The sequence below is a fragment of the Trifolium pratense genome, linkage group LG6 (assembly GCF_020283565.1).
Source record: "Trifolium pratense cultivar HEN17-A07 linkage group LG6, ARS_RC_1.1, whole genome shotgun sequence".
NCBI lineage: Eukaryota > Viridiplantae > Streptophyta > Magnoliopsida > Fabales > Fabaceae > Trifolium > Trifolium pratense.
In genome coordinates, this window is record NC_060064.1 from 28,827,123 (window position 1) to 28,853,708 (window position 26,586).

At 32.8% G+C, this 26,586-nt stretch overlaps 2 protein-coding genes across 3 annotated transcripts; one reads left to right on the plus strand and one right to left on the minus strand.

Moving 5' to 3' along the window:
* Nucleotides 1-491: 491 nt before the first annotated feature.
* Nucleotides 492-6,609, minus strand: LOC123889418 (uncharacterized protein YciO). Of its 2 annotated transcripts, none has more exons than XM_045938761.1 (9): nucleotides 6,341-6,609; nucleotides 6,115-6,230; nucleotides 5,041-5,094; nucleotides 4,928-4,952; nucleotides 4,565-4,687; nucleotides 3,298-3,464; nucleotides 2,204-2,273; nucleotides 1,762-1,860; nucleotides 492-753 (listed from the first exon to the last, which is right to left on the minus strand). In XM_045938761.1, the coding sequence occupies exons 1-9, from the start codon at nucleotides 6,503-6,505 to the stop codon at nucleotides 676-678; spliced, it is 897 nt and encodes a 298-aa protein (XP_045794717.1). In that variant the 5' UTR covers nucleotides 6,506-6,609; the 3' UTR covers nucleotides 492-675. The 2 variants fall into 2 exon arrangements, with proteins under 2 accessions (XP_045794717.1, XP_045794716.1); XM_045938760.1 differs by having other exon boundaries at nucleotides 5,041-5,139; nucleotides 6,064-6,230.
* Nucleotides 6,610-15,370: 8,761 nt separating this feature from the next.
* On the plus strand, nucleotides 15,371-18,140 carry LOC123892059 (transcription factor MYB118-like). Its single transcript, XM_045941907.1, has 3 exons — nucleotides 15,371-15,987; nucleotides 16,200-16,326; nucleotides 17,571-18,140. Exons 1-3 carry the CDS (start codon nucleotides 15,371-15,373, stop codon nucleotides 18,138-18,140), a joined length of 1,314 nt encoding a protein of 437 aa, XP_045797863.1.
* Nucleotides 18,141-26,586: the final 8,446 nt, after the last annotated feature.

Sequence of the window (26,586 nt, forward strand, 5' to 3'; positions counted from 1 at the left end):
AGTGTCCAACTTTACCCACACCATGTTTCTAAAACACCAAGCATGATTCTGAAAGTATACTTTCAGTCGAATAACAATTTATTGTTTGGCTAAAAGTATACTTTTGCACTGCATAATGACTGCATTTCTGAAGCGACTTTGATGGGTGAAAAAAGTTGGATCCTAAGAATTTCCTCATATTGTGGTAGTTTCATTGTGAAGATGTTCCTGTAAATTTTCCACAATTTCGTCAACAAACAAAACTGAGTCCTCAATACAAAAAAAATTTCCTGGTCTTGGACTCGTTTTTCCCAAACATCATTCTTAATTTTCCTTCATTTTATAGGTTTTGTAAGAAACCAAAATGTCTATTACAAGATTTTGTTGTCTCGGTGAAACAACATATGTTTCCCTGTCATGGCTCATGTTGAAGATCTTTTAGAACACAACAAATATTGAAGGCATGACCTAAAATGTTAAATCGGAATCGGAGACGATTTTGACAAAACAAATGAAACAACAAATTTTAATTAATTGCAAAAAGAATCCATACAGCCCTGTGAAGTATATGGTCAACTATGTCAACATTTACAAAAGTATATTTTTTTATTTACACAAAATTTTCCACCTTGTGTCCTTTAATGTCATTGACTGCTTTTGGATGGTAAATCTTCAATCAAAATGGATGATTAATATTCAAATGGCAGCAGGGATGAGATCCTGTTCATCAGTTTTCTGATCATCTTCCAATACCATCCAGTCTGAAATAGGACCCTGAAATCATATAGTCTAATTAATTACCTTTGATCATGAATTATATTTGAATATAGGATATTGCATACTACCACTACTACTCACCATAAGGATAGTTATCACTTAGAAAATAAATGCTACAAAATGTAAAAAAAAAAAAAAAAAAGTATATTGTTGCTCACACTCTCACCAAACATTGCAACATTGTGGAAATCAACTGGAACCCAATTAAAAATCATACTAACTCTAGAAATCAATTATATGAAGACTTCACCCATAGCATCGTTGTCATCACCATTAGATAATGTTTGTTGGAGATGTGGTGCTGCTGCTTGAAAGCAGAATGTGGAGAGGTACAATGTAAGATGGGGCATGTAAAAAAAGCGACGTGATCTTGGCCACATGGGTTATAAGTCACAAGAATGGAGGAGCAGTGGTGTAGGGCAACTGAGGATGACAACCAGACTGACCGTGGTGTAGGGCAACTGAGGATGACAACTAGACTGACAGTGGTGCCGGTCAGTGATGGTGGCAACAAAGAGATGGTTTAGGGACAATAGAGTGCAGAACAGGTAGTGTCAAGAAAGTACAAAAGCTCAGTTAGTAGCAGAAAGGCAAAGTGTTTTTGTATCTAATTTGTTATATATTACATTATTTTTAAAAAGGGTTGATCTGATCTGGCTCGACCTTGTGTTAGCTCGTGGTATGGCCTAGGTATATACATGAGCCTAGGCATCTCCGATGATAGAACCCACTTTGCGTACTTAACTTGCTTTTAGTATGTCATAAACAAGTTGGATTTAAGAGCCCAAAACAATATCACTTTGATGGTAGTACTCTTAAGAACTTAAAATTGAACCCTTAAAATTTAAGAATGGGTTCTTATAAAACAGTTTCATGTGTGCCATCCATATTTGTAGTCTCCAATGGTACAATGGGTAAAAACTGGTTATTGCTTCTTAAAACCCGCATAAGAATCAATGTTCGGAGATGCTTTTATAAACTTCAAATTGACAGATAACTAACTACCTTTCCTTGCCGTAGGACTTTGGGAGGCAATTTGGTCATGTCAACCACAGTGGAGGACTGAGCCACTCTTACACCACCATCAACAACAAAATCAAGACCCTGAAAAATCAAATTAATGGTTTTAAGATCATATCTAGAAGCTATAAAACTTAGTAGAGAATATAATCAATTAGCGAAATTTTTTAGGTTTGGTATAGAACCAAGCATACCAAGTAGATTTGTAATAAATAGTCCGAAAAGCGGGTATTCAATTAAGGAGATCGTTCATGTGTAAATGCAAAATTTGAATCTGTAAAGTAAAATTACTGTAAATATAATATGCCGTGAACATGACGTGGCCTATTTCTAACAATCATATAAAATGCAATTCATATTTGCACTGTTTATTTGGGAAGGGCTAAAACCATTATATTTTTATATCAAACAATAGAAACAGTGATACCTCCGGTCCATATGTATCAGCTATCATAACTGGATCAATCAGCCACTCGTCTTCCTTGAGGAATTTGATGCTAAAATATAGACAAAAAAGTTCCAAGGTAATATTTAGGCACAAACATCAACTATTATGCTCCATACTCAAATGTAACAATCATAAAAAATAAGGGGCCAATGCCCTAATGACATCATAGGTTATAGTCATCTACAAAGGTTCTTAGAATTTGGATTGGTCATAACTCAACACTACAAAAAATGGCTTGTAACTTGTAAGGTGAGGACTTCCGATAGATATATCTCTAGGCAATGTGGGACTAAATCCACCCCCTTCACACCCAACACACATGAATGTGCTCAAGGCTACAATGAAGACAACCTAAATACCCAATAAGGCTGCTAGGGGCATACCGCGAAACAATAATAATATATCCACGTACAAACATTGTTGCAAATCTGGCTGCCTAGGCACTGAGTGAGGTGGGGTAGAAAACAGCCTCATTGCCTGAGACAGCCTGAGGTGAATAATCATGACGACATGTTTGCTGCTGTATCATGCATTTTCCGACAAACTTATATACCCTCATTTAGGAGCTCTGCTGCTGTATCATGCATTCTCCGTCAACTTATTTACCCTCATTCAGGAGCTCTGCTCTATAGCTAATTGGAACGGGTGTATATTCTAAGGGGGGTATTTCATTCTACTAACTGTACATCATCTTCACTTAATATTACCTACAATTAAAAAAAAAACTAGAATAGAATACCAAAAGTTTCCTGTTTCCTTCCATCCGTGACTTGTAATAGTCCAGAAACACCATTTTTATGTTTCTAGCATTGTAAATTTGGATTACATCACGATTTAATGTAATGTCATGACTTATTCAAAATTAAATGTTATTTTAGTCTGATTTGTCATCTTATCATATCAATAATTTCAGTTTTAAATATCAACATAACTTCATTGATGCGACAGTGCCATCTTATCTTCATTTCAAAGGGGCGTTTTTCACGGAGGCCTCCTCAACGTACTTATTGCCTAAGAATAAATTATCTTTTTTTCAAGACAGAAGAAGAAAAGGTCCAACAAATTAAACAAACCTTGTGCATATTAATGGTGTACTCATCTCCTTTAGTATTGCTTGACAAATTGCATCGTCTGGCATACGGACACCCACATTTTTCCTTGCTGCATATTTGGCAGTGGTAGTCCCAAACCTTATGCACTGTTTCGGAAATTCTTTGCTAGCCATTAAGATAAAAGTGTACTGTCACTCAAACATGACTATTGTTAGCAACTAATTGTCAATAACTATACAACACACACACACACGCTAAATTGGTAACAAAACAAATCAAAACAATAGAATTCACCCACATGATATTACAAGTTATACTAAAATACTAAATATAGAGAGAATAACGTGTTTAAACATAGAAAAATGAACTAACGAATCACATAATAAATATGTTGTTAATCGGATAGAGGCGAGGATCCTCCAACTCCAAAACTGCTAAAGTGAATAGCAGTTAGCAGGATGACCACAAAATCTAGAAAAAAGTAGATGACTAAACATAAATCCCAAAGTTGAATAGAAACGGGCGTAAATGGAAGAGAAAAATGGCAAGAAGTGAGAGAACGTCATGTTGTAGCAAGAAAACAGAGGTAGGCAGCAGGACAGATGGGAAACCTCCTCGAAACTCTGGCAATTGAAGTCGCCATCGCTGCAAATAGCTGACTTCTACAGGGCTATGCATCCGCTATTCCATGGCTATTTGCAGCCGCTAAAAATACCAGGACAACACGCACAGCACCTGCTTTTTACTTTGCACCAAACCCAAATTCTGCTATCTCCCGCAATAACGCCGCTATTAACAACATACTCCCTCCGGTCACTATTATAAGCAAAAAGTGTTTTTTTGCTTATCACAGTGACCGGAGGGAGTACTAATTATTAGGAAGTACCCTATATTCCTAATGGCTTAGATACACATGGACAGCATCAAAGATAAATGAACTGACATCCTTTCACCTTAAAACTACAATGTAAAGCTCCTACGCTTTGAGATTTCACATGATACCCATAGTCCTTTTGACTAATACGAAGATTTTTATGGCATACAGGTGTGTTGGAATTTTAGGTGATATTTAATTTTTCTTTTCTATTTGCTATTCACCAACACATCATTCGTATCAGCGTTATTAAACTTTACAAAAATCACAGTTTAATAGGCGAGAAGGTAACTGAAAGTTCATGGTCTGTATAACAAATAACTCAGCCGACTGCACATACGTAATCCCCCCACCCCACAAAATAGCATTAAAATGCTCACAAATTCATTAATTAGTTTCTGAGAAAATACTTACAGGACCAGGTAAGCAATGCTTAACAGCTTTGAATAAATTTGCATGGCCTTGACCATCGCCGCTTGGAAACCCAGCCGTGTACTTATCTATCTCGCGAAATGAGTGGCATAAGATGCTAAGCGGCTACAAGGAACAAAGTGCCATAATAATCAATGACTTCAATAAGTAGCATTACAACATACCAAATACCAACATACATCGAGAAAATTTTGACGTTGTGATCAACACAGTCGAACCTAAACGAAGATGTAAAGTAATTGAAGATGTGTGACAAGCACCCGAAAATGAAAAGCATAGTTAAATCGAAGTCCAATTGGTATCATAAAAACATTTGAATAAAGACAAGCTATTTGTGTTACTCACCTTTGAACTGTCTATATTCTTGATTCTGCAACACAACACAAATATACACTTGGTTAATGCAGTGATTTAGGGAGATAACATAGTTGCAATTAACAAAGTTACATCATACCTACCTACGAAGTCGTTCAATGGCTGAGTTGTTTGTTAGGTCACATGCTATCGCATATCTATGTATAGACAAAGAAAAAAAATACAATGACCTTGTTATGATACTAATAACTGAGGAAAACAAAAAGTGTATATTTGAATTTGAAGAGAAAATTCATAAAATTATAACTTTTGAGACAAAAAATCACCATTTTTGTGTAAAAAGTGTGACTTAGGACCAAAATTGCAATAATGTGTGAAACTTGGGGACGAAAACCCGGATTTTGAAATTGAGGTACTAAAATCCTATTTCAAGTAAAATACAGGGACCAAAAGTAGATTTAACCCGGATTTTGAATAAAAGAGTCAATGGAGTTCTTTCAAATTCTCGATGAATTTGTTTACATGTAGATTAGATTTGAAGAGATCAAATCCTCTCCTACTGTCTTAAGAAACTACATACCTCCATTCCTTTTTGTCTTAAAATTGTTTTTGAATAGATTAATTGTAATGACACATTTTGTTGTTGTTGTTGTGTAAAACATATATCCTCTGAGCGCAACTGTAAAGACTAATCCCTCGAGCGTTGTGGGACCCAAATGGTTGGTAAACTCTCCCCGAGAGTTTTAACGCTACTGCAAGTCCAAGCCGAGGATTGAACCTAGGACTTTGGTTAAGCTAGAAGAGACCCACGCCATATCTCATCCAAGCGCTCTTGGATTAACCATTTGTTATCATAATTATCATATTTTGTGGTAGATAGACAAAATGGCAAAAAACCATTATAAACTCACACACACAAGTGAGGGATCTGGGGTTCGAACCCCGGTCATGACATTTGGCCTAACAATTTGGGCATTTTTTGTCAATTGAGCTAGGACTCGTGGACTAATTAATTATCATTCTTACTAAGCGTGAAAGTCTGTTTTTTCGTTTATAATTAAAGCCGGAGTGAGTACTTAACTTACATTGAACTTTGGAAACCAAAGATAAATACTAAAAACAAAGTTTTTGTAAGAAAATACAGTAAAATGGAATGGAAAGGATACATCATACATGCATGTGAAGTTATAAAGCAAAGAAAAATAGCAAGCACTGACAGTGTATCAGTAGGGATGACTCCAACAGCACCTTGTTTCAAAAGATTAACAACTGGTTCCAATTTCCATGAATCAGAACCAAATGGATCAGCTTCAATGTAAACCAAATTACCATCCTGTTATGTTATATTATTCACAATTCAAACTTCATCAAAACCTAACTAACTAACTAACTGTAGAAGAGGAAGAAGAAGAATAAGAAGAAGAGAAAAAGAGAGTGGCAAACCTTGTTGAAGCGAGTAGTATCGGCTGTGTATTTGAGACGCTTTGGACTTCGTTTAAACACCATTGATACTAGAAGAGACTTTTGGCTTCGTCGTGGTTTCCAATCAGAGAGAGCTTCAAAACGCCATGGCTGCTGCGTATGGCCACAAACATAAGCCATTTCCATTTCTAACCGATTATGATTATGATTATGATGATGATTCTCTCTTGCTCTGTAGCACCAAACAGGACAATTCAAACCAAAACTTTGTGTGGTCACATTGTTTGTGGATCGTACGGTGGAAAAATTTCATATATTATTTTTAGGGTCATGCGCCCTCTGGAGAATACAAAAAAAAAGTAATTTTTACATTGGAAATGACACTTTTTATACTTTACAAACATTGACTACACAAGTTTCAATGTAATTTTACTATAATTAGTATCCTTAACTAGTGCCCCGGGGGCACTAGTTAGTATTTTCCTTATTTTTATGGCCTAGTTTTACTTCCCGAATAAATCGAAATTTTACTCTATTTCATTAAAACGGTAATTAATTTATCTCTATAACTCCAAATTTAGTGGAGTTTGATTTTGTGGAAAGTTAACTCGACTACGGTCATTTTGGTACCAGTTTGGTGAATTATTGATCAAAATTGAGCTACCAAACTTGAGGTATCAGTTTTCTTCTAAGCCTCAACTTCAAAGCTTCGCACAAAATTGAATTTTGATCAATAATTCACCAAACTGATACCAAAATGATCGTAAAAATACTGTGATTGTCTGATCAAAATCGGACGGTTACCAATGTCTAACCACATGACTGCACCTAATTCTGGTCCAAAAAGAAATGTTAATATGATTTAAATAAAAAAATGTATTTTATTATAATTTTTGTATTTAATCGAATGTTTTATAAATTTTTTGAATTGATTTTTATAAATTTTTAGATAAGTTAAGAGCATCGACATATTAGCTAGGGGAAGATTATAGATTTCAATTATATTTACACATCTGATCATCCGCTTATATAACATATCTCGGAGAAGAGAAAAATACAATAGGAGACTACACCTTACAAAAAGTAAAATAAAAGAAAAAAGGGAGCTAAACAAATCAATAACAAGATAAATCTAGCATTCCCCTCTCTTAACTTCATAAGGATAGATGAAGAACTTCACCCTTATAACATGTGGAGCTATTCTTACCCAGACACAAGCCTAAATTAATTTTTCTTAGGCACACATACATAAATTAAAAAAATTAAAGATAAAAGAATGGATTAATATAAGATGATGTGACTAATTTATTTATCTTTAAATTTTTTTTAATGATATGTGTGCCTAAATAAAATTGATTTGGGGTTGTGTCCAAGTTAGCATTTCTCATAACATGTGTTATAAGGTTGTCATGCACTTCTTGCTTGACGGATTTTTTTTTTCTTTTTGAAATATTTGGTGTAAAAGGTTGTTCACGTGTTCCCTTAGTCATAGTTAGAGCTATGCGGGTGTACGGCGGTATCGGACCTCAAAATTTTGAGGCCCCATAAAAAATAGTTATATATTTTTAAGGTTCTTAAAATATCAATTGTGTATTAATAGATTAGTGGTTGTGCCCAATTTTTTTGAGTTTAAGGTCCTTGGTTCAAATCTCTACAATGTCTTTTTTTGCATGATTTTAGTTCTAGTCTTGTAATAGGTTTGTCCGGAAATATACGTACCCATATTTTTCCACCCCGGCGAACATTTCGTGATCATTTTAATCATCGATTATGATGTGCTTTATTTATGTTATATCCGATGATAATTATTTTATTTTTATTTGTTTTTTATGTTATTTACAATTTAAATGTTAATTTTTTTTATTAGGGGCAATTTTTAATATTCAAGCAAAACCTCTAAATAATCGAAACGGTCTGATCACAGTTGCCCATGCTTGTTTGATGATTTGAATATCCTTGCACACTACCTCATTTTAGTCTGCATTAGCCCTAGTTGACTCCAATTGCGTTTAATGTATAGCCTCTGCACTTGTGATTAACATCAATCACAAGACAATTTCAATCACCTATTTATCGATCACCACTTTGAAAATAATTTGTTGCGTCCTTTTAACAACCATCAATTTCAATTACTATTATTATAAAGTTATTACTAAATAATTAAATTATAAATTTCTATATTTGATGAATTCATAATGAGGCAACTAAAAAAATTGAAAGTGAACTCATAACTAAAATTTCGAAAGGAAATGTATCCAAACATAAATCAATTCTGTTTAACTCACTTTTAACCAAAATCAAATCTATCAAACTCAATTCTGCTAAATCAATTTTTTTTTGCAATACAACCAAGCACAACCATTGTCATGTCACTAATGACATTCATTATTTTGATTTTAACATTGCATATTTAATACTAACCGATGATCAATTGATACAATATGTACTAGCAGATATTGAGATGATGTTACGTAGTTGTGGGAAGAGTTTAAAAGATTATCCTCCAATGCCTAGAGCAGACACATCATTAGTTCCTGATATACAAAATAGTTTAATACACGACGAATTGAATTATAACAGACAATCATTAGCTGAGGAACATGTTAGATTAATGTCAACTATGACTTCAGAGCAACGTAAAGTATATGACACAATTAGGGTTGGGAACAGGCCAGGCCAGGCCAGGCCTTGACAGGCCTAAGCCTGGCCTACGATTTTTTTTCAGGCCTGAGCCTGGCCTGCGGCCTATTAAATGTTATTTTTTTTGGCCTGGCCTGAGCCTTTTTAAATTACTAGTCCCACACCCGTGCGATGCACGGGTGTTATGCGGTATTTTATATTATAATGTTGAAAAATCATTCGTATAAATTGAAACAATAAGTATTATGAAAATTATAATAACAACATAAACAACAACAAAATAATAATAATAATAATAATAATAATAAAAATGATGTAAATATAATATAGATATTAAAGATGTGTTTATACATTTCGAAAAGATTACAATGGATCATATTGCATCTACCAAAATAAGTTGGTAATCCATAAATTGTCATGTCACTATGAAAACGGTTTGTGATCATACTCATACACTGTACATTTTATTCTTAATTGGACGCTATAATTTAATATATAGTATAAAAGATTAATTAGTGCGTGTAATTTAGTAAAAACTATTATTATTAGTTGAGTGGGTGTATAATGAAAAGTCACATATATATAAATGTAGGCATATGAAAAAGTGTATATAAATGACAATGATGTAAGTAGAAGTGATGTGACATTATTGAGTGATTTAATTAGATATAAGTGGCTGACGTGAATTAGGGTTAGATTAATGGTTGCACAACTATCTAGAAATTATATATATAGATAAATATTTATACATTTAAAAAACTTATTTATACATCACATTTGAAGTTACTTTGATATCTTCTTCATTAACATTGATTAGCAATATCTTTAACTCATTCTTCAAAATAACTATGGAAATGACAACATATAATTGACAATGGAAAACAATCGATGTTGAAACATAAGTTTTTATTTATATTATAAATCTCATTGGAGGATTCTGAGTTGGATAAACTACTTCATTATCTCTTACCAAAAAACTACTGTATTATCGAATTTGACATTTATATTAATTTGAAACTTATTGGAGCAAAGATAAACCAACTTAACCCATACTCAAATATCGAATATGATAAAAATCATACAGGGCATAACAACCATTAGTAAATTTTATTTTATCTATTTTTTTACTAATATTATAAAGTAGTTCTGACAATCGACCAACTCCTTATATTTACAATGATTGGACAAAAGATTATTAGCAAAAACATTAACTTTTTTGAAAAAAAAACAATAAATACATAAAATAATAAAATGAAAAAAAATAAAAAAATGAATAATAACCCAAAACAATAATAATAATAATAATAATAATAATAATAATAATAATTACAATTAGTACCCCACATTAAATGGATGTAAGTGGATGATGTGGCTAAATAAAATGTTTTCATTGGTTTGTGGATTAGGGTTTAGATAGACAATTTCACAACTATCTAGGATTTATATATATAGATAAATTTCTATATTTGATGAATTCATAATGAGGCAACTAAAAAAATTGAAAGTGAACTCATAACTAAAATTTCGAAAGGAAATTGTATTTTGCTTTTAAGTTGGGGACAAATCCTAAGTTGGGGAGAGTTGATAAGTGCCAAATATTAGTAAAAGTATATATGAAATATAGGCACTTATTAACTTGTTTTGAAAGAAATCTATAGTAAATTATCCCCTTTGTTGTAAATATTATTTTTTATCAGAATATATCAATTGCATTCAAGTCTCAACCATTTTGATAGGTTTTGCTGAACAAGAGAATTTTTTTTGAGTTTTTGAAGCCTTCGCTCAGCTAGCTGTAGCGAGCAAAATCAGTGCATTAAGGCTTCGTGGCGAGTAGTAGCGAGAAGTAGCGAGCAGCAGCCAAGTAGTGGTCGCTTAGCGAGTTGTGGCGAGCAAAGGCGTGTTTTGGTCTGTCAGTGAGCTTCAACGAGCAGTGCTGAGTTTGGCGGTTTAAGAGCCACATGTGACATGTCAGCAAACCCCTCTGTTAAGTAACTTAGTCGCTCAGCGACCACTCTATTCGCTCAGCGAACATGTATTTTCTGAAAGTTTATAAATAGCCATCAGTTGAAGAAATTTAGATCTGAACCACTTTTTACAGAGCTCATCAGAGAGAAAAATATAGATCTAGGGTTCCAAGGAGATTTTGAAGGTGGATTCATCCCAACATGAGAAATCAAGTGTTATGTTCATTCATCTTTTATTTCTTCACTTTTGTAAGTTAATCATGGCTATGAGTAGCTAAATTCTTCTTTGTTGGGATTAGATGTAGCTGATTTATGATCATGTAATCACCTTAAGTTTGCTATATATGTTTTATTTATGAATCATTATTGGTGATATCCTTGTTTAATGTTTATTTCAAAGATTTGAATGATGTAGACATATGTTATTTGTTATTAGACATAGATTTTGGTTTAATATTCACTTAAAGTATCAAAGCTTAATGCTATTATATCGATTAACGATTCGAGACATCGAAGGTTAATAGGTATGATAGATATCACGGCGTAATCTAGACACAAATACGTTCGATGAGTGATACGTGATAATATTGATTGGTAAATGAAATATATATATCATTAGTTTAGGTAATACATGTGTATGAATTGGTGAAGACTAATCCCGACAATTTCTTCTCACTGAGTTTTAAACACTTTTACTTCGCAGTTTGTATGTTCGAAATCAACCAAATCATCTCAAAACCCGTACTTAAAATCATGGTTATTTTGGAATGACGATTAATATCATACTAGTCCATGCGGATATATTAAAAATACTTACTTTTGATACTTCATCAATGATCCAATAAAAATTTCGTATAAAATATCAGAACGAGAACGACGACCAAGGTGACCTTTTTCGAGTCCAAAACAACATTGTACAAAATGTAACGCGGGGAACCACTGCCTTAAGTGAATGCAAAGTGATGTTCCTAGATTGGAGATAGTAATGTGAACCTTCAAAAGCAGAACCGCAATCACAAATCTTGCAGCAGGAAGATCCACGACCTCAACCAACATCAGCAACAAGCAACGATGCTCTTTTGAACAAACAGTCTGAATTTAATCTTAGATTATTCAACGTAAATCGATGTCGGCAACAAAACTATTCCAAATCCATGTAAACGAACCTAGAATTGGACCACCAAAAGAGAAACGGGAACCTCTGGCGGTGAAGAAACATAACTGCAGAGCAACCACCACACGACAAGGTACAAGTAGTTGACCGCCTGTAGACCAGTCGCAATAGTCCAACATCGACGGCGTAGTGATCTCCAACAAGGGAAAGGGTGGAGCAGCCACTGGAGGCTTCACACCAAGGTGCAAATATTTTAAAGGATTTGTCCATTTAAAATAAACAAATTGAATTATGGCACACAATTAATAGATGCCTTGTAGAATGCAAAGACACCATAATGCATAATATTGAGTGTAAAGTCAAGACATCGTAATAACACAAAACGCAATAATCAATTTAAAGTAACTTGTAGGAAGTAAATAACACAAGGTATTTGTTAACTAGTTCGGTACAACGTCACATACTCTAGGGGCATCCAAGTCAGAAAGGAAATCCACTATAATAATATTAGTTTGAAGCCTTATATGTAAACAACCTCAGGTTTACTGTCTTCGCACCTAATCACTACCCGTGCTATTGCTACTTAGGAACTCCTAGATATGAGACTCCTCTCACTTCCCCTCAATCACACAACTAGTGTTTACAATAATATTAAATAATTGGTGACACCTCCAATAAAAAAACCTTACTCCACACTTAAAAGCTTAAGAGTGGTTCACAATTACAACTTAACTAAACAGTACAACTCTAGTATCAAGGTGACACAAGAGTGACTCACAAATAACAAAGACTCAAACCCTAAAGACTTTTTTTCCCCTCAAATGACAGCTTCTGTGATTAAATTAGGTTTTGCGTTTTCCTTTATGTAGCCTGAGTACAACTTGGGTTTGATGAACAATAGGGCTTCAAAAATTTGATCCATGAAATATCAGTACACATATTTTAGAACCAAGCCTTTTGTTTCCTAAAATATTTTAACATCCTTCAGAAACACGCAAGGCATAAACCGACCTACTGCAAGTTCTAGAAACACAGGCGTCTTAGCGCACAAGCAACGTGAATATGTTTTCAAATCGAATCTTCAGTGACTTCACGCTTAAGTCAAATGTGGCCAACATAAAAATGTCGAATATCTAGAACATTGTTTTAACAAAATGTGGCCAATATAAAAAACCCAACACAAATATTTTATAAAAACTCTATATTAAAGTTGACATTTTTTTGTACACAAAAAAAGTTGATATATTTTTTTTTATCAAAATACTATATATAAAAGTTTGCATTTTTCTTTATCAAAATTAAAGTTGGTATTTTGAAAATACTTGATTTTTTAAAATTATAAATCAACAAACTTGTATGAATACACAAATACTACTCCTTTCAGTTATTTTTATAAAAAAACAACTTACTTTTTAAATTAATTAATTATATAACTGATGTATCTGGTTTATATTAGACCAGATACATCAATTATCCAATGAACCAAAAGCTCAAATATATCTTATAAAAAGATCTAAAGTAATGTTTTGCTAGTGTAATCAGAATTATAATGTAGTCAATGATTTCTTAAAATCATAAAAGAGATGGTAATGGTCTAACTACATTTAATAATTTTTTGACTCCACTCCATTTATTTTTCAAACATTTTAAAATCAAATATATTAATTTTGGTGGTAAAATAAATCATTAATTAGATTGTTTATGTTAAAAGTCAATATAATAGTCATCATTACTTTTTTTTTACGGTCCTTTTAGTACTTATTAAAACTATTTTTTTTATTATCCTTATATTCTTGAAATAATTTTTTACAGACATATTTAGGAGAGAAACTTAGAATTTTTAATGCATTACTAAAATTTCGAATTTTATAACCAGATATCAAATTTGGAGTTCATTTTTAGCAGAGAAATTTTTAATAAAATTTCAAACAGTCCTACAAATGCAAAAGAATAATTCAAATTGAATCAAAAGTAGACACTAAATTTATGTGCATGATTAATTATAGGGATTAAAATATAATAAAAGTTATATAATTAAAAACTAAACTTAATATATTTCTATTTTGTAAGGACGAAAAATGTGTTTAACCACCTATCTTAATGGTAATGTCAAATTAGACGTTTGGATCAAAGTTTTATAGACTATAATACATATAAAGTAAACTTTAAATATATTATGCTAATATAATTTTCACTAAAATTACACATGTACACAAAAATATATATTTGTTTTTGTTTATGTTTATGTGTAAGTTTTGTCAAAATTGTTGTGATAAAAATTTGATTTTTTTTGGTTATCATGATATTGATACGAAGTTTCCACCACCGTTAACGATGACTAATCTATGTCGAGGAACTTATGAGAATTCTTCACTCCCAACCGAATTTTTTCCAAATCTCTTACCACATACTTAAGGGGATCAAGAGTCTTACCACATCATTGTTGGTCAACAAAAATATTTGACGTCTTATATTTTCCGTATTAATTAATAATACTAATAATAATAGAAGAATCATTTTCTTTAAAAAAATAAATAATACAAGAATCACATGTTATTCGTGGGCTCATTACATTTGTAACAACCTCATCATTTCCTTTTTTTTATTTACAATTACCAATGTGAAGATTATCTAAATAAATTGTAAAAACAAATACAAATACAAATAAATGAAAAATTTCTTGTACCAAAAAAAAAATCGTAAAATCTATTTTGTCATTTGAGATGTTTATTTGGAAGCTCAATAGTCATAAAAACAATGAATTTGAGCCGTTTGATGTCGTCAGGTGTCTTGGTGGCTCGCCATATCTTTTAATTTTTAATTTTTTTGGGTTAAATAAGTAAATGATTTCTATAATTTTTCAGAATTTAGTTTTTAGTTCTTAAAAGATTCTTTATGCACTTTTTGGTCCTTGAAGTATTTCCGGTCATGATTTTTGGTCTTACTTTGCATTCAACTCGTACATATCATTCGAAATTTTAATTTTTTTTCTGCGGTCATATTTAGTACATTATATAAATCTCTGTTGTAAAAAAGTTTAAATTCTTTTAACAAGAAATGAATTAAATATGAAATTTTTAGTTTTTTACACATAAAATTCATAAATAATTCATCTTATCTTAAAAAATTCTAAATTTCTATCTGAGATGTTCTTATAATATTATAGGGACTATTTAAGGACTAAAAACGAAATTCTAAAAAATTATAGGAACCATTTACTTATTTAACCCTTTTTTCTCTTCTGTTTTTCAAGAACTAAAAGTAGAGCTCATAAGAACTCTTGCACCTCAACTCCTTTCTACACACTCTCCTGTTTCTCTCACTGTCTAAGAAATGGAATTTGATCCCAGTTTTGCTGAAAATTTTCCTAAAAATCCTTGCGTAAAACCAGAGATCCCCACAATGGTTTCCATGAAACCAAGTTTAACTATTTCTCCTTCACCATCACATTCCACCACCTTTTTATACAAAAATAATTGCAATCAATTTAAGGAACATCGTCTGAATGGAGCAAACCATCACTCTAGTTTTGCTAAGATGGTTCCTTCCTACATCAACCCATTTTCTATGATTCCAACTCCTTCGTTCAATGCCGTAGACGACATTGGATCCCGAAGAGAAATTTTCAATGGTCAAAATCCAATGACTTTTGCACCAAACAATAACAAAATGGAAGTCATGCATGGTCGCCTTAACACTGGCAAAGGAATTTTGGATTCGTCCAAAAACATTCTCTTTCAATATGGTGTAACTTCAGAATCTCGATTTAAGTCTAAGCTTCAAGGCGATTTCTCTGGAATTGGTGGAACTGGAAACAACTCCCGAGATGGTGATCGAGAATTTGTTCTTAGTGAGCAGAAGCGACAAAAGAGGAATCAAAATAATAGTGAAATTCAACCCAGATCAGATCTCAATATAATCAAAGGCCAATGGACTGCGAACGAGGATAGGTTATTCATTTAGAATTTTTCTATTGTTTGTCTTGCATAATGTTTTCATAGTTTTAGTATAGGTTTAGTATGACCATTATATACTTTATTGCTCGAATATATGTTGGTTTTGTTTTTCAACTAGATTCATATGATCTTGATAATAATGTTTTAATTTGTTACCAAATTGTTGACACATGATGACCAATAAATATTGATTAATTTTTTTTTAGGAATCTTGTCCAATTGGTGGATCACTTTGGGCTTAGAAGATGGTCCAAAATTGCTAAGCATCTGAAAGGAAGGATTGGGAAACAGTGCAGGGAGAGATGGAATAACCATCTTCGACCGGACATTAAGGTGTCTTTTTTGTTTTTATTTATTTATTTATTTTTATAATTATTTTTTGCTTTCATTTCTTACACAAATATACATGAGAGGAGATCCTCTCCGGTTAAAATTTTCTCCGATGTAATCAACATCGATGACTGTGGTTCATATTATAAAAATAATAATTGAAGGGTGTATAATAACACTTAATAGTCTCCGATTAATTGTCCACCGGAGAATCTCCCTTCACATACACATATAACAAAATAATCTTGATTCTTGCCTATTTTTTACTTTAACACATTAGAGTTGTGAAGTGAATTCGCTAGGTTTTTTTAACATTATATTTTCTCAATCCAATTGGGAATATCGTCATTTTATCGTATTGATTATGCAGATCAAATTTTAGTTAAATTAGATTTCTATAGCCATGTATGAAATCTTGATGGTTAAGGTTGTTGATTTTCATACCATTCGTGATTGAACCCTGTTGAGAGGATTGGTAGTGGCACACAATCTGATGATAAAGTCAGTAGACGTCAAAAGTGAAAGTATTTAGGGTTAGATTAGATGTGTCATATTTGGCCAAAATTCCCTAATGTCGGCTTTTATATGTGAAGAATTAGGGTTTTGGAGAGCCTAAGACTTTCTCTTGGAATGGGTAGGCTGATGACCCGTACTCGTTATCGGGTAATCCACGTGGCTCAATTGATGGTGATCACATGTGTCTTCGAGTGTGTCCACATTTTAGCCTGATCAGTTAAGTGTGGTTCGGGTGACCCGATCTAGTTTACGGGTGAGCCCCGACCCAGTCCAAAACACTTGTATTTTTAAAAATTATATTATACATTTTTTAAATTAAAAATATTTTAAAATTTGTATATTTTTTTTACAAGTAGAATTTCATACTTAAAAGTGAGTACTAGAGTTCGAACTCCAACCTCTCTATATATATATATATAATGCGACCTCCTACCAATTGAATTAAAATTTGTATATTTGACATAGTAAACAAATAAACAAATATTATTAATTTGATGGTCGATCTGAAATTATATAAAATTTACGACGATATATGTGTAAGCTGTAGGTACTTTAGCAATGATATGTGCGTGTTTCATTTCACGTCCTATTTACAATTCTCACGTCCCGATGTCATATACACCGCAATTTCTTGAAAAATATCCAAGATACTATATCTTGTTAAATCTTGCTCAATTTAATTATAATCATATAACTAATTCACACATATTAATTGTTTTGTATGATTGCAGAAAGAGTCATGGAGCGAAGAGGAGGACAAAGTACTGATTGAAGTTCACAAGATAGTCGGGAACAAATGGGCTGAAATCGCAAAGAGCTTGCCTGGTCGCACCGAGAACTCTATCAAGAACCACTGGAACGCCACTAAGCGCAGCCTGAACGCCAAGAAGAGGCCGAATAGGCGGAATAGTTTGAAGGGAACACTACTTCAGAAATACATATGCCAAGTCACTGCCGTTGAGGAAGCTGAAAAGGATCTGATGATGAAGAATCCCATGAACATGATGAATATTGAGAATCAACAAAATTTCGAAAGTTCAGAGAGTGATTACATTTCTGAAGGTTTGGCTACTCCAGAGGATGAAATTGAACACTATGTTCCAATGATGTTCAATGGTACTGCTGATTATGGAATGGCAAGTGGTTCTGGTTCTGGTTCTGGCACTGCAATGAATTATGATTTTGGATCATATGGAATGGCAAGTGGTTCTGGGACTGCAATGAATTATGAGTTTTATCCTGAGGTTCCTATGAAGCAGGAACTTGATCTCATGGAGATGATCTACAGAAACAACCCTTGAAGGTGCTGTCTTTTGTCATGGATCTATTATCTTGTGTTTGTGTTGTGATGTTTTGTTTTAATTTGACTCATGAGGCCCCTATGTGTTGGGGTACATACTCAGTTTTCAGTTGGTTTGTTTTGCTTAGTTTCCTTATGCATGGATGGAACTAATAAATCTTGCTTATTTTTATGACTTGGATGGGTAAATTTTTATGGAGACTTGAAACCTTTATTATGTGTGGCCTATACAATATCTTTAGTACTTTTATGTAAGTGTTCAACTTATATGAATTTGTGGGTATGGATGCTGATTCCCCGCGGTAAACAATCCACATAGTTACACGCAGTTTCAGTTTGGGCCGTTAAATTCAGATCAGACGTATGAGGTTGAAATTGTGTTTTTTGAATTAAAACAATACCAGCTGTTGATTTTAGATCGGACGGCTGATATTAGTTACAGTGTCCTGCTAATACAGAAGGAAATCAGATTCATGTTGATATAGGACGCAGTGCATGTTTGGTATTAAGGTTGGTAGGATAAAAGTACAGTGTTCAACTTATTCAAATTTATTTGATATATGTTACAGTGCATGTTTGGTATCAAGGTTGGTAGGATAAAAGCACATTGTTCAACTTAAATCAATTTGTTGCTATCTGACACAAGTGCATATTTGATATTACGATGAGTTGAGCAAGATCACGATGAGTTGATACTTATGCTTTTTGTTAGTATGAATTGATTTGTATGAGTTAGGATCATAGACTAGTGGAACCAAAATATGTTATAAAATGGTCCTCGTGAGTTATTATCTCAGTTGGTAGGAACATTGCACTATATGTGCAGGAGCCTGAGTTCGAACCCGGGACACTCCACTTATTCAAATTTAAGATGAATTTTCTAGTCACTAGGTTACTTAACAAAAAAAGATGTTATAAAATGCATTATTCCACCCAAAATTTACCTGCATTATGGTGCTAGCAACGAGGGTTTCAGAGACTTGAACAGATGTTGAGCTTCTGGAGAATGGCCATATCGGTGGGGGGAAGAATAGGAGCAATCAGTCATCGTACCTGCACTACTTGTAACAGAAGTATTTATTTTCGTTTTAGCTGCATGTAGAGTAATGATTTAGTTATTAAATCGAGTTTCGTTTCTAACCATCCAGATAGTATGAAAGGTATGAATAATTGTTGTGCCTACTGGACTACGAATTTTAGCACTCCAATTGTGAAACAGAATACAAAATTTTCCCAGGCTAGATCCATAATTGAGAAGAAAAAGGAAAAAAAAAAGAAATAAATGAGAAGTGGTCTCACCACTAGCACTACAAAGAACACAAATTGAAAAAACCAATGCATCATCTTTCGATAAAATTTTCATATGTAGGCGTTCTATTATGCGATCATCTCCATACCACAAAAAGTTTGAAGGTGGAAATGAATTTACGCCAGAGTAACGATGACCAAGCCATTGGAATATAATTCGGACAAACGAACTTATAAGCTTCCTTGGATGTCAAATAACCATCTTTGGAATCCTTCCAAACCCGCGGATCAACTAGCGGATGTTTAGGGGGAACATCATTCAATATTCTGAATTCTGGCCACCAACAAAGGATCCTTATTCCTTAGTAGCAACCAGTAATAATCCAGGTACCACTATTAATCAAAGAAGAAACGCTAGAATTCAGACAAGGAAAATCCTGCCTTGGAATATTTAAAGCCTCAACCAAAGGGTGCCTAACCAATTATACTTCCAATAAGAGCAGGGTCGGCCCAAGTCCAAAGCGAATGAGGCTAGTGCTTTAGGCCCCCAAACTTTTGCGCTCTAATATAGGCCTCCAAAGTAAAATATAGGCCTCAAAGTTTAGTAATATATTCAATTAGTTCCAAAAATTAAAAGATGTTTTCTCTCCCCACCCCCATGAATCTTTTATCCCCCTGAATTTTCAATTTTGTCCTTGAAATAACAGCCCATGTTCTGCATTTTATCTTTTCTTTAAAATTTTCATTTTTATTATTCAAATTGCAAATGTAACTGATTTTTGGTACACTCACTAGCTAACAATAACGGAGTTTACCAAAAAAAAAAAGGAAGAAAATGGTTATTTATCTATAACTTTAATACAAGCAACACACTTTATTTAATTGTTTTACCCTTTAATAAAATTGGTCAAACTCCACAATGGTTTAAAATAACTTTGTCGGTAAAAATTTATGAATTAACATAAAATTTTATTTATTTGCATAAATTATTTTTATAAATAAAAGAATGAATAAAACATAATGTTTGACACCATGCTAGACAGAAGAATGAATAAAAGAATGGACATGAGCCTCCTCCTTTATAAACCTTGCTCAACACATTTGAGCCCACTAATACTATTACTTGGAGAATAATTTCCAAAAGTGATCTTAAATCAAAACCACCATCAACCCAGATTGCAGTCGGTGCACAAAGTTTACACTAAGCTACTGTGCAAATTTTTCTGGTACTAATTGTTAAGAAGTCTTACATCGGTTACAAGATGACCCAAATATGTCGGTTTTGTAGGGTTGAGTTAGACTCAACTCCCAATTTTTATGATGGTATTGGGGCTTTTCCACGATCTGTTGGACCACTAGTTATTAGGTTTCCACTATCGGGTCATCCATCGTTTATATTCACGCACCAAGTTCAATAGTGCTGAGCGTGAGAGTGTGTTAAGAAGTCTCACATCAATTGCGAGATGAAATTAGGCCAACTCCCAATTTCTAAGACTAATATCATACCACTACACATGAAATTGTGGATCTGTTGGAACAAAGAGCACATTCGTGTGTGTGAATGAAAAATAAAAATTTGAGTCCATTATCGAGTACCAGAGCTTACTAGTATGTTACTAGTGTGTATTTTGGAAAAATAAATAAATTAAGTCCCACAACAATATTGCACACTCAATTTCATTTATTTAAATTTATTGTGATTTTTTTTCAACAATATTGTTAAGTTTATGAGAGCCACACCCTATTTTATAACAACACCACATCATAGTTGCGGCTATTGGCTAACAGATACAAAAGGAAACTTAGAATTACAAGCTGTGATGATCGATTAATATCATAATATGAGTCCACACTAAAACAGTGTTCCACTAGCACCGTTTAAAACAGTGATGAGTCTATTTTTTCCAAAAGATGTATTATCTTGTGATGTTGAAATGAAGTCATCATCCCTCCTAAAAGGTCTGTTAATTAGAAGTCAAATCGTTCTAATTCACAAGAATTGAGTCAGGTACTGTACTCTTATATTTTTGTTCCTATCCTATCACAAAATAACATGATATAACGTCTAATATTGGGTCAGGAGTACATTATTCTGTATGACTCAATTGTGGTATGCAGTTCTAACCATGGGACTTCGTGCATGAGACTTTGTGGTTGATAGTTTGCTTCTACAATTTTAGGCAGTGTTACGAAACGTCTTAAAGAGAGCGACCTAGTCCGCGACTCAATCCAATAATCTCTTCAGTATCTGGAAAACTACTTTTAACGATTTTTTAACTCCGATAACAACAAGATCCAAGAGCCAATTTCCTTCAAAAAAAAATTTGCCCAAAGATAAATATGAAATGAGTAAATTAACATGCCGATGGATTTAACCAATTGCACTCTCCCCATAATAGATACTCTGACCATAATAGACACTCTCACCTTTTTAAAATGTAAGTCATTTTGAAATTTTTTTTTATATCATAAGTTGTTTTACAATATCAATGTATAATTATTGTTCATCTTCCTAAATTACAATATCAATAAGAGAGAAATAAGAAATTAGTACTATTAAATGTTTTTTTTATACAGCTTTAAATATTATGTGAAGGATAAAAGAAAAAAAACATAATAATTTTTTTGACAACATTTACAAAAGTTAACAATTCTTTAAAGTGTCTTGCTAACTAGTGCTCTTGGGGCACTCTTTAAGCATTCTATTTAAAGAAATTTTTTACTAAAAAAATTAAACAATACAATTTCCAATGCGTTGACTTTACGCATTCCCATAAAAATTCTATAAAACACTTTCTATTTAAGGGCTTAAAGAGTGCCCCGGGGGCACTCGTTAGCATTTTCCTTCTTTAAAATGCGTAAAAATGACAAAATTACTTATATTTTGGGAGTCGCAAATAACCTTTCCAAGTAGGTAGCTTAGTATTAATTTTAGGAGAATGTTAACATGTACATATATGACACATGTTAAGGTAGTAAAAATAGAAATTATGTCTTAGAATTTGTGCATTTTAACTTTTCAAGCATTAAATATCTTGTATCATTAAATGTTAAATTTCTATATTAAAATACCTTATCATGTGTTCTATATGCACATGTTAACAATACCCTTAATTTTATCCACAATGGAGTAGGTTGCAAATTAATGGCCTTCGTCTACCCACAAAGATTGGGCAGCCTAAATTATTTACTCTTGCATTATTAATAGGGTCTTGTTAACATGTGCATATATGACACATGATAAGGTATCTTAATATAGAAATTTAGCATTTAATGATACAAAACATTTAATGCTTGAAAAGTTAAAATGCACAAATTCTAAAACATAATTTCTATTTTTATTACCTTAACATGTACCATATATGCACATGTTAACATTCTCCTTATTAATATCACCTGCATAAAATTTACTCTCAGCTTTCTTAATAACCTGGCCATAAAGAATCCGACAAGCAATGAATGATTTCTTGGATCCTTACAAAAAATTATGATGTCACTTGCATACAAAACATCTCTTATATTCTAAGCTTATTCTGATATGCTAACCTTAAACTTAATCGTTTTTCGCTCATTTTCCCTCTCATTTTAACCCTAATTTAATTCAAATAATTTATTTGGCACATTTACTATTAGACTATATCAATCAATCTAATATAATTTGCTAACCAACATGTAATAAATATGAAATCAATGCTTAATTTTATTTAAATAGAAATCAACCCAACTTTTTTTTATACAACTTCATTTTTTTTATGTAATACACGTTCAATTTTTTTTTATACAATTTTTTAAAAAAAAAACTAGAAATCAACTATTTCCGGTCATACATTTTATTTTTCTTGCTAATTTTGATCAAGTCTCACAATTTAATTGAAACAAATTTTGATATTCATTGTTTGAGAGGTGCATTGTTGTCGTCCTTTGTTTCTTATATTTTTTTCTTATTCACTTCATTTAGTAATTGTTTTCTTTATGGTATAATATAGGCCATTAGATCCAAATTTCATAACTGGTCAAAACAAATACACCAATGATATATTTTTTGTCATATTTTTTTTTGTTTTCGCCACCAGAATCCAGCGCACTGTTACTCCAACTTTTCATATACCTTTTAATATTAAATTTGTTTTACCGTATTTTCTATTGTTACACATTACATCTAATGCACGGGTAAGAATTTGCATGCCCCTACACAAAGTTATAGACGAGTCGACAACCTAGTCCATATAGCACACACATAGACGCACTAACATCCCCATGAATCTCCGCTGCCAGATATTAACGAGTCGACAACTTATCTTGTAAAAGTTGCCAAGAAAAGACCACACCTTTTAAGAGGCGCAAGTTTTCTACACTTTTGAAAACCTTTCTTCTTCCATAGAGAAGTTTACGTCATCAGCTATGGAACGACTAAGTGCCGAAAAACCCGACTTAACTGAATCGTTGCCACTTGGGTCATGTTCCCAGAACCAAGAACCATTTGCAGCAGAGATTGTTGAGCGGTTCATAATTTCATTGAGACTTTTCAAGAGATTAAGCTCCCAAAAAAAGAGATCTCTTCTCCAGCTCAAGTCGCAAACTCATTGACCTTTGATCCAACTACTCATCTCCCCCACCGTACTAGCACTCTGGGCTGAAACTTGAAAGAGCCTTTGGAACTTATTCCTTAAAGGGGCTTCCCCTAGCCAAGGATCAAACTAGAAGGAAATCATGCAACCATTATCAACCTTTTTAGTCACTCCCTCAGAATTAATCTTAAATTATTTGTTATAATTTTATCAATACTGATTTTATCTCTGATTCTTATGATTTATTTTGCGAGGACGTCATATAGGCACATGAAAAATTATATTTGATCTCTAACCTTCCGTTTCTTAACAAACCTCTAGAGGAGTGTACTTACAATTATATTTAATGCAAAATTCTGGATGGCAGTTAGGAGTTTGCTAGTTTTTTTAAAAGAAAAATTACTTACAGTGAAAGACGAAAACCATCACTGAATGTAGGGCCATAAACTTGGTATAAATTAATTTTATGTTTTTTTTGTTTAAATTGTAAAGTTATAGTTTTTTTTAGGGCAGTAAAGTTATAGTTGTCATCTATAACTTTGCTGTAAAAAATATGGTAACTCGTTGAGATACGAGTTACGCTATTAATAACTATTTTGTAAGTGTACAAAATCGTTCAAATAATAAAGTAAGTAAGATCATCTCCACGGGGATTATGTGTGCAACAATTCAATTTTCACTAAATTAGGATCAAAACAATAATTTGGGGAATTTTTCAAGTTTGTTTGCATCAAGAGCATAAAAGAAACTATTAAAAAGAATCAAGATGAGAAAAATAGTTAGGTTGTTTCGAATCCGTTCATTTTCTCTATTTGGTAATCTGTTATCTATTACTAATATATTAAAATTGATTACCACCAAAGTTACTAATTTATCCTTATTACTTTTAACCACGTTACAAGTTTTATATCATTCATTATAATTTCACTAAAAAAATATAGAAAAAAAGATGATATGCTTAAAAATAGGAACAAAACAAAACAATTTATACATAAAAATAGGCAAGAAAAAAAACAATAAAAAAATTAAAAATGAAGTAAGTGACATTCAAGTTAGAAGAGCAGCTACTACAACAAGTGAACCAACAGTAGCACATGATGAAGCTCAAGTTAGAGGAGCAGAAAAATTAACAAAGTCGCGTGTGGAGAAAAGCTTTGGAAGATGAAATCGAATCCATTGAAAGAAACAATACATGGAAATTAAAGTCACTACCTACTAACAAGAAGCCAACAGCAGTGAAATGAGTGCATAAAGTGAAGCACTTACCTGATGGCTCAATTGAAAAACACAAGGCAAGACCTGTGGCCAGAAGACAAAAGTCTGGCATGAATTTCAAGAAAATGTTATGTAGTTCACTTCAGGTTTAGTGACAAGTGTTGAAGCAAGGTGTGGATCATCTGTCCACAGTGTGTCAGAATTTCAATTGGAAAGCTTGGCACTAGTTGCAAGAGTGGAAACAGTATGACCTGTGGTAGCAATAACAAAGGCAGAGTGTTCAACAAGATGTGAAATCTGCATTTGTCAATGGAAAACTTGAGAAGGAAGTATACGTTGAACAACCACAAGGTTTCAAAGTTAAAAGTGCAGAAGATAAAGTACTTAACCAACAGGAAGAGTTTGAGCTGATGGTCAAGCCACTAAAGAGTGAAAGATTTAAAGACCTGATGAAGATGTTGAAGGTCACAAGTTTAGAACATTTGAATTAAGGTGGCGTGTTGAGCTAGTAATTCAAATGATAAGTTTGTTTTGTTTGTTTGATTAAGATTGAGTTTGTTAGTGTGTTATTCCAATTAGTTAGTTAGTTACTAAGGGTTAACCAAAGTTAGTTAGGGTTAACCATGGTTGCTTGAGATTCAAGTAATCGTATAAATACATTGTAAATACTCATTTGTTCATATCAATAAAAAATTTAGTTTCTTCCTTACTTTATTCTCTCTCTTTAGTTCATACAAAATGAAATCATAAACTCCAACACACAGTTGGAGTAATGGGAGGAGGATGGTGTTTACGTGACCATCGCGGGCGCTTTATTCTTGCAGGAACTAATTTAATCAATGGAAGACTGAACACATTGGAAGGAGAAGCAATAGCTCTTAAAGAAGCAATTTGTGAAGTGATGCAAAGAGGCTTCATGTCATTTTGAAAGCGATTCTAAGATTGTTGTTGATGCCATTACTTCTAGACAACTTGGAGCATCTGAATTTAGTGTTGTAATTTCATATATTAAGTCCTTATTATTGTTATTTCCAAACTTTGAGGTCAAGTTTGTCAAACGACAAACAAATATGGTTTCTCATTCCTTAGCAAGGACGGCCTATATATTCTATGCCTAGTCGTTGTATCTTTGAGTCGATTTCTTGTTGTATTGATAATTTTTTGATTAAAGAAATGAATTAAGTTTGTGTTTGTAAAAAATAAATTAGAATACACAATTTTCAAAATCTATTTACCATATTTAGTGTTTTAATCAGTGTCACACGGTTAGAATTTCCCTATAAAAAATGTATAACATATGTGGATGGATAACATGTGGGTAGTGAGTACAACTCTTAAGGCTCACATAGCTTTCCGTTGGAATGTAAATAAATGTGGTCTGGCCAGTAAAATTGCAACACATACTATAAAAAAAGT

Coding starts and splice junctions, on each gene's coding strand:
- LOC123889418 (XM_045938760.1), bottom strand. CDS start 6,505: ATGGAAATGGCTTATGTTTGTGGCCATACGCAGCAGCCATGGCGTTTT. Junction 2,274..3,297: donor ACACCATTAATATGCACAAG/GTTTGTTTAATT, acceptor TCTATATTTTAG/CATCAAATTCCTCAAGGAAG. Junction 754..1,761: donor AAGTCCTACGGCAAGGAAAG/GTAGTTAGTTAT, acceptor ATATGATTTCAG/GGTCCTATTTCAGACTGGAT.
- LOC123892059 (XM_045941907.1), top strand. CDS start 15,371: ATGGAATTTGATCCCAGTTTTGCTGAAAATTTTCCTAAAAATCCTTGC. Junction 15,988..16,199: donor TGGACTGCGAACGAGGATAG/GTTATTCATTTA, acceptor ATTTTTTTTTAG/GAATCTTGTCCAATTGGTGG. Junction 16,327..17,570: donor ATCTTCGACCGGACATTAAG/GTGTCTTTTTTG, acceptor GTATGATTGCAG/AAAGAGTCATGGAGCGAAGA.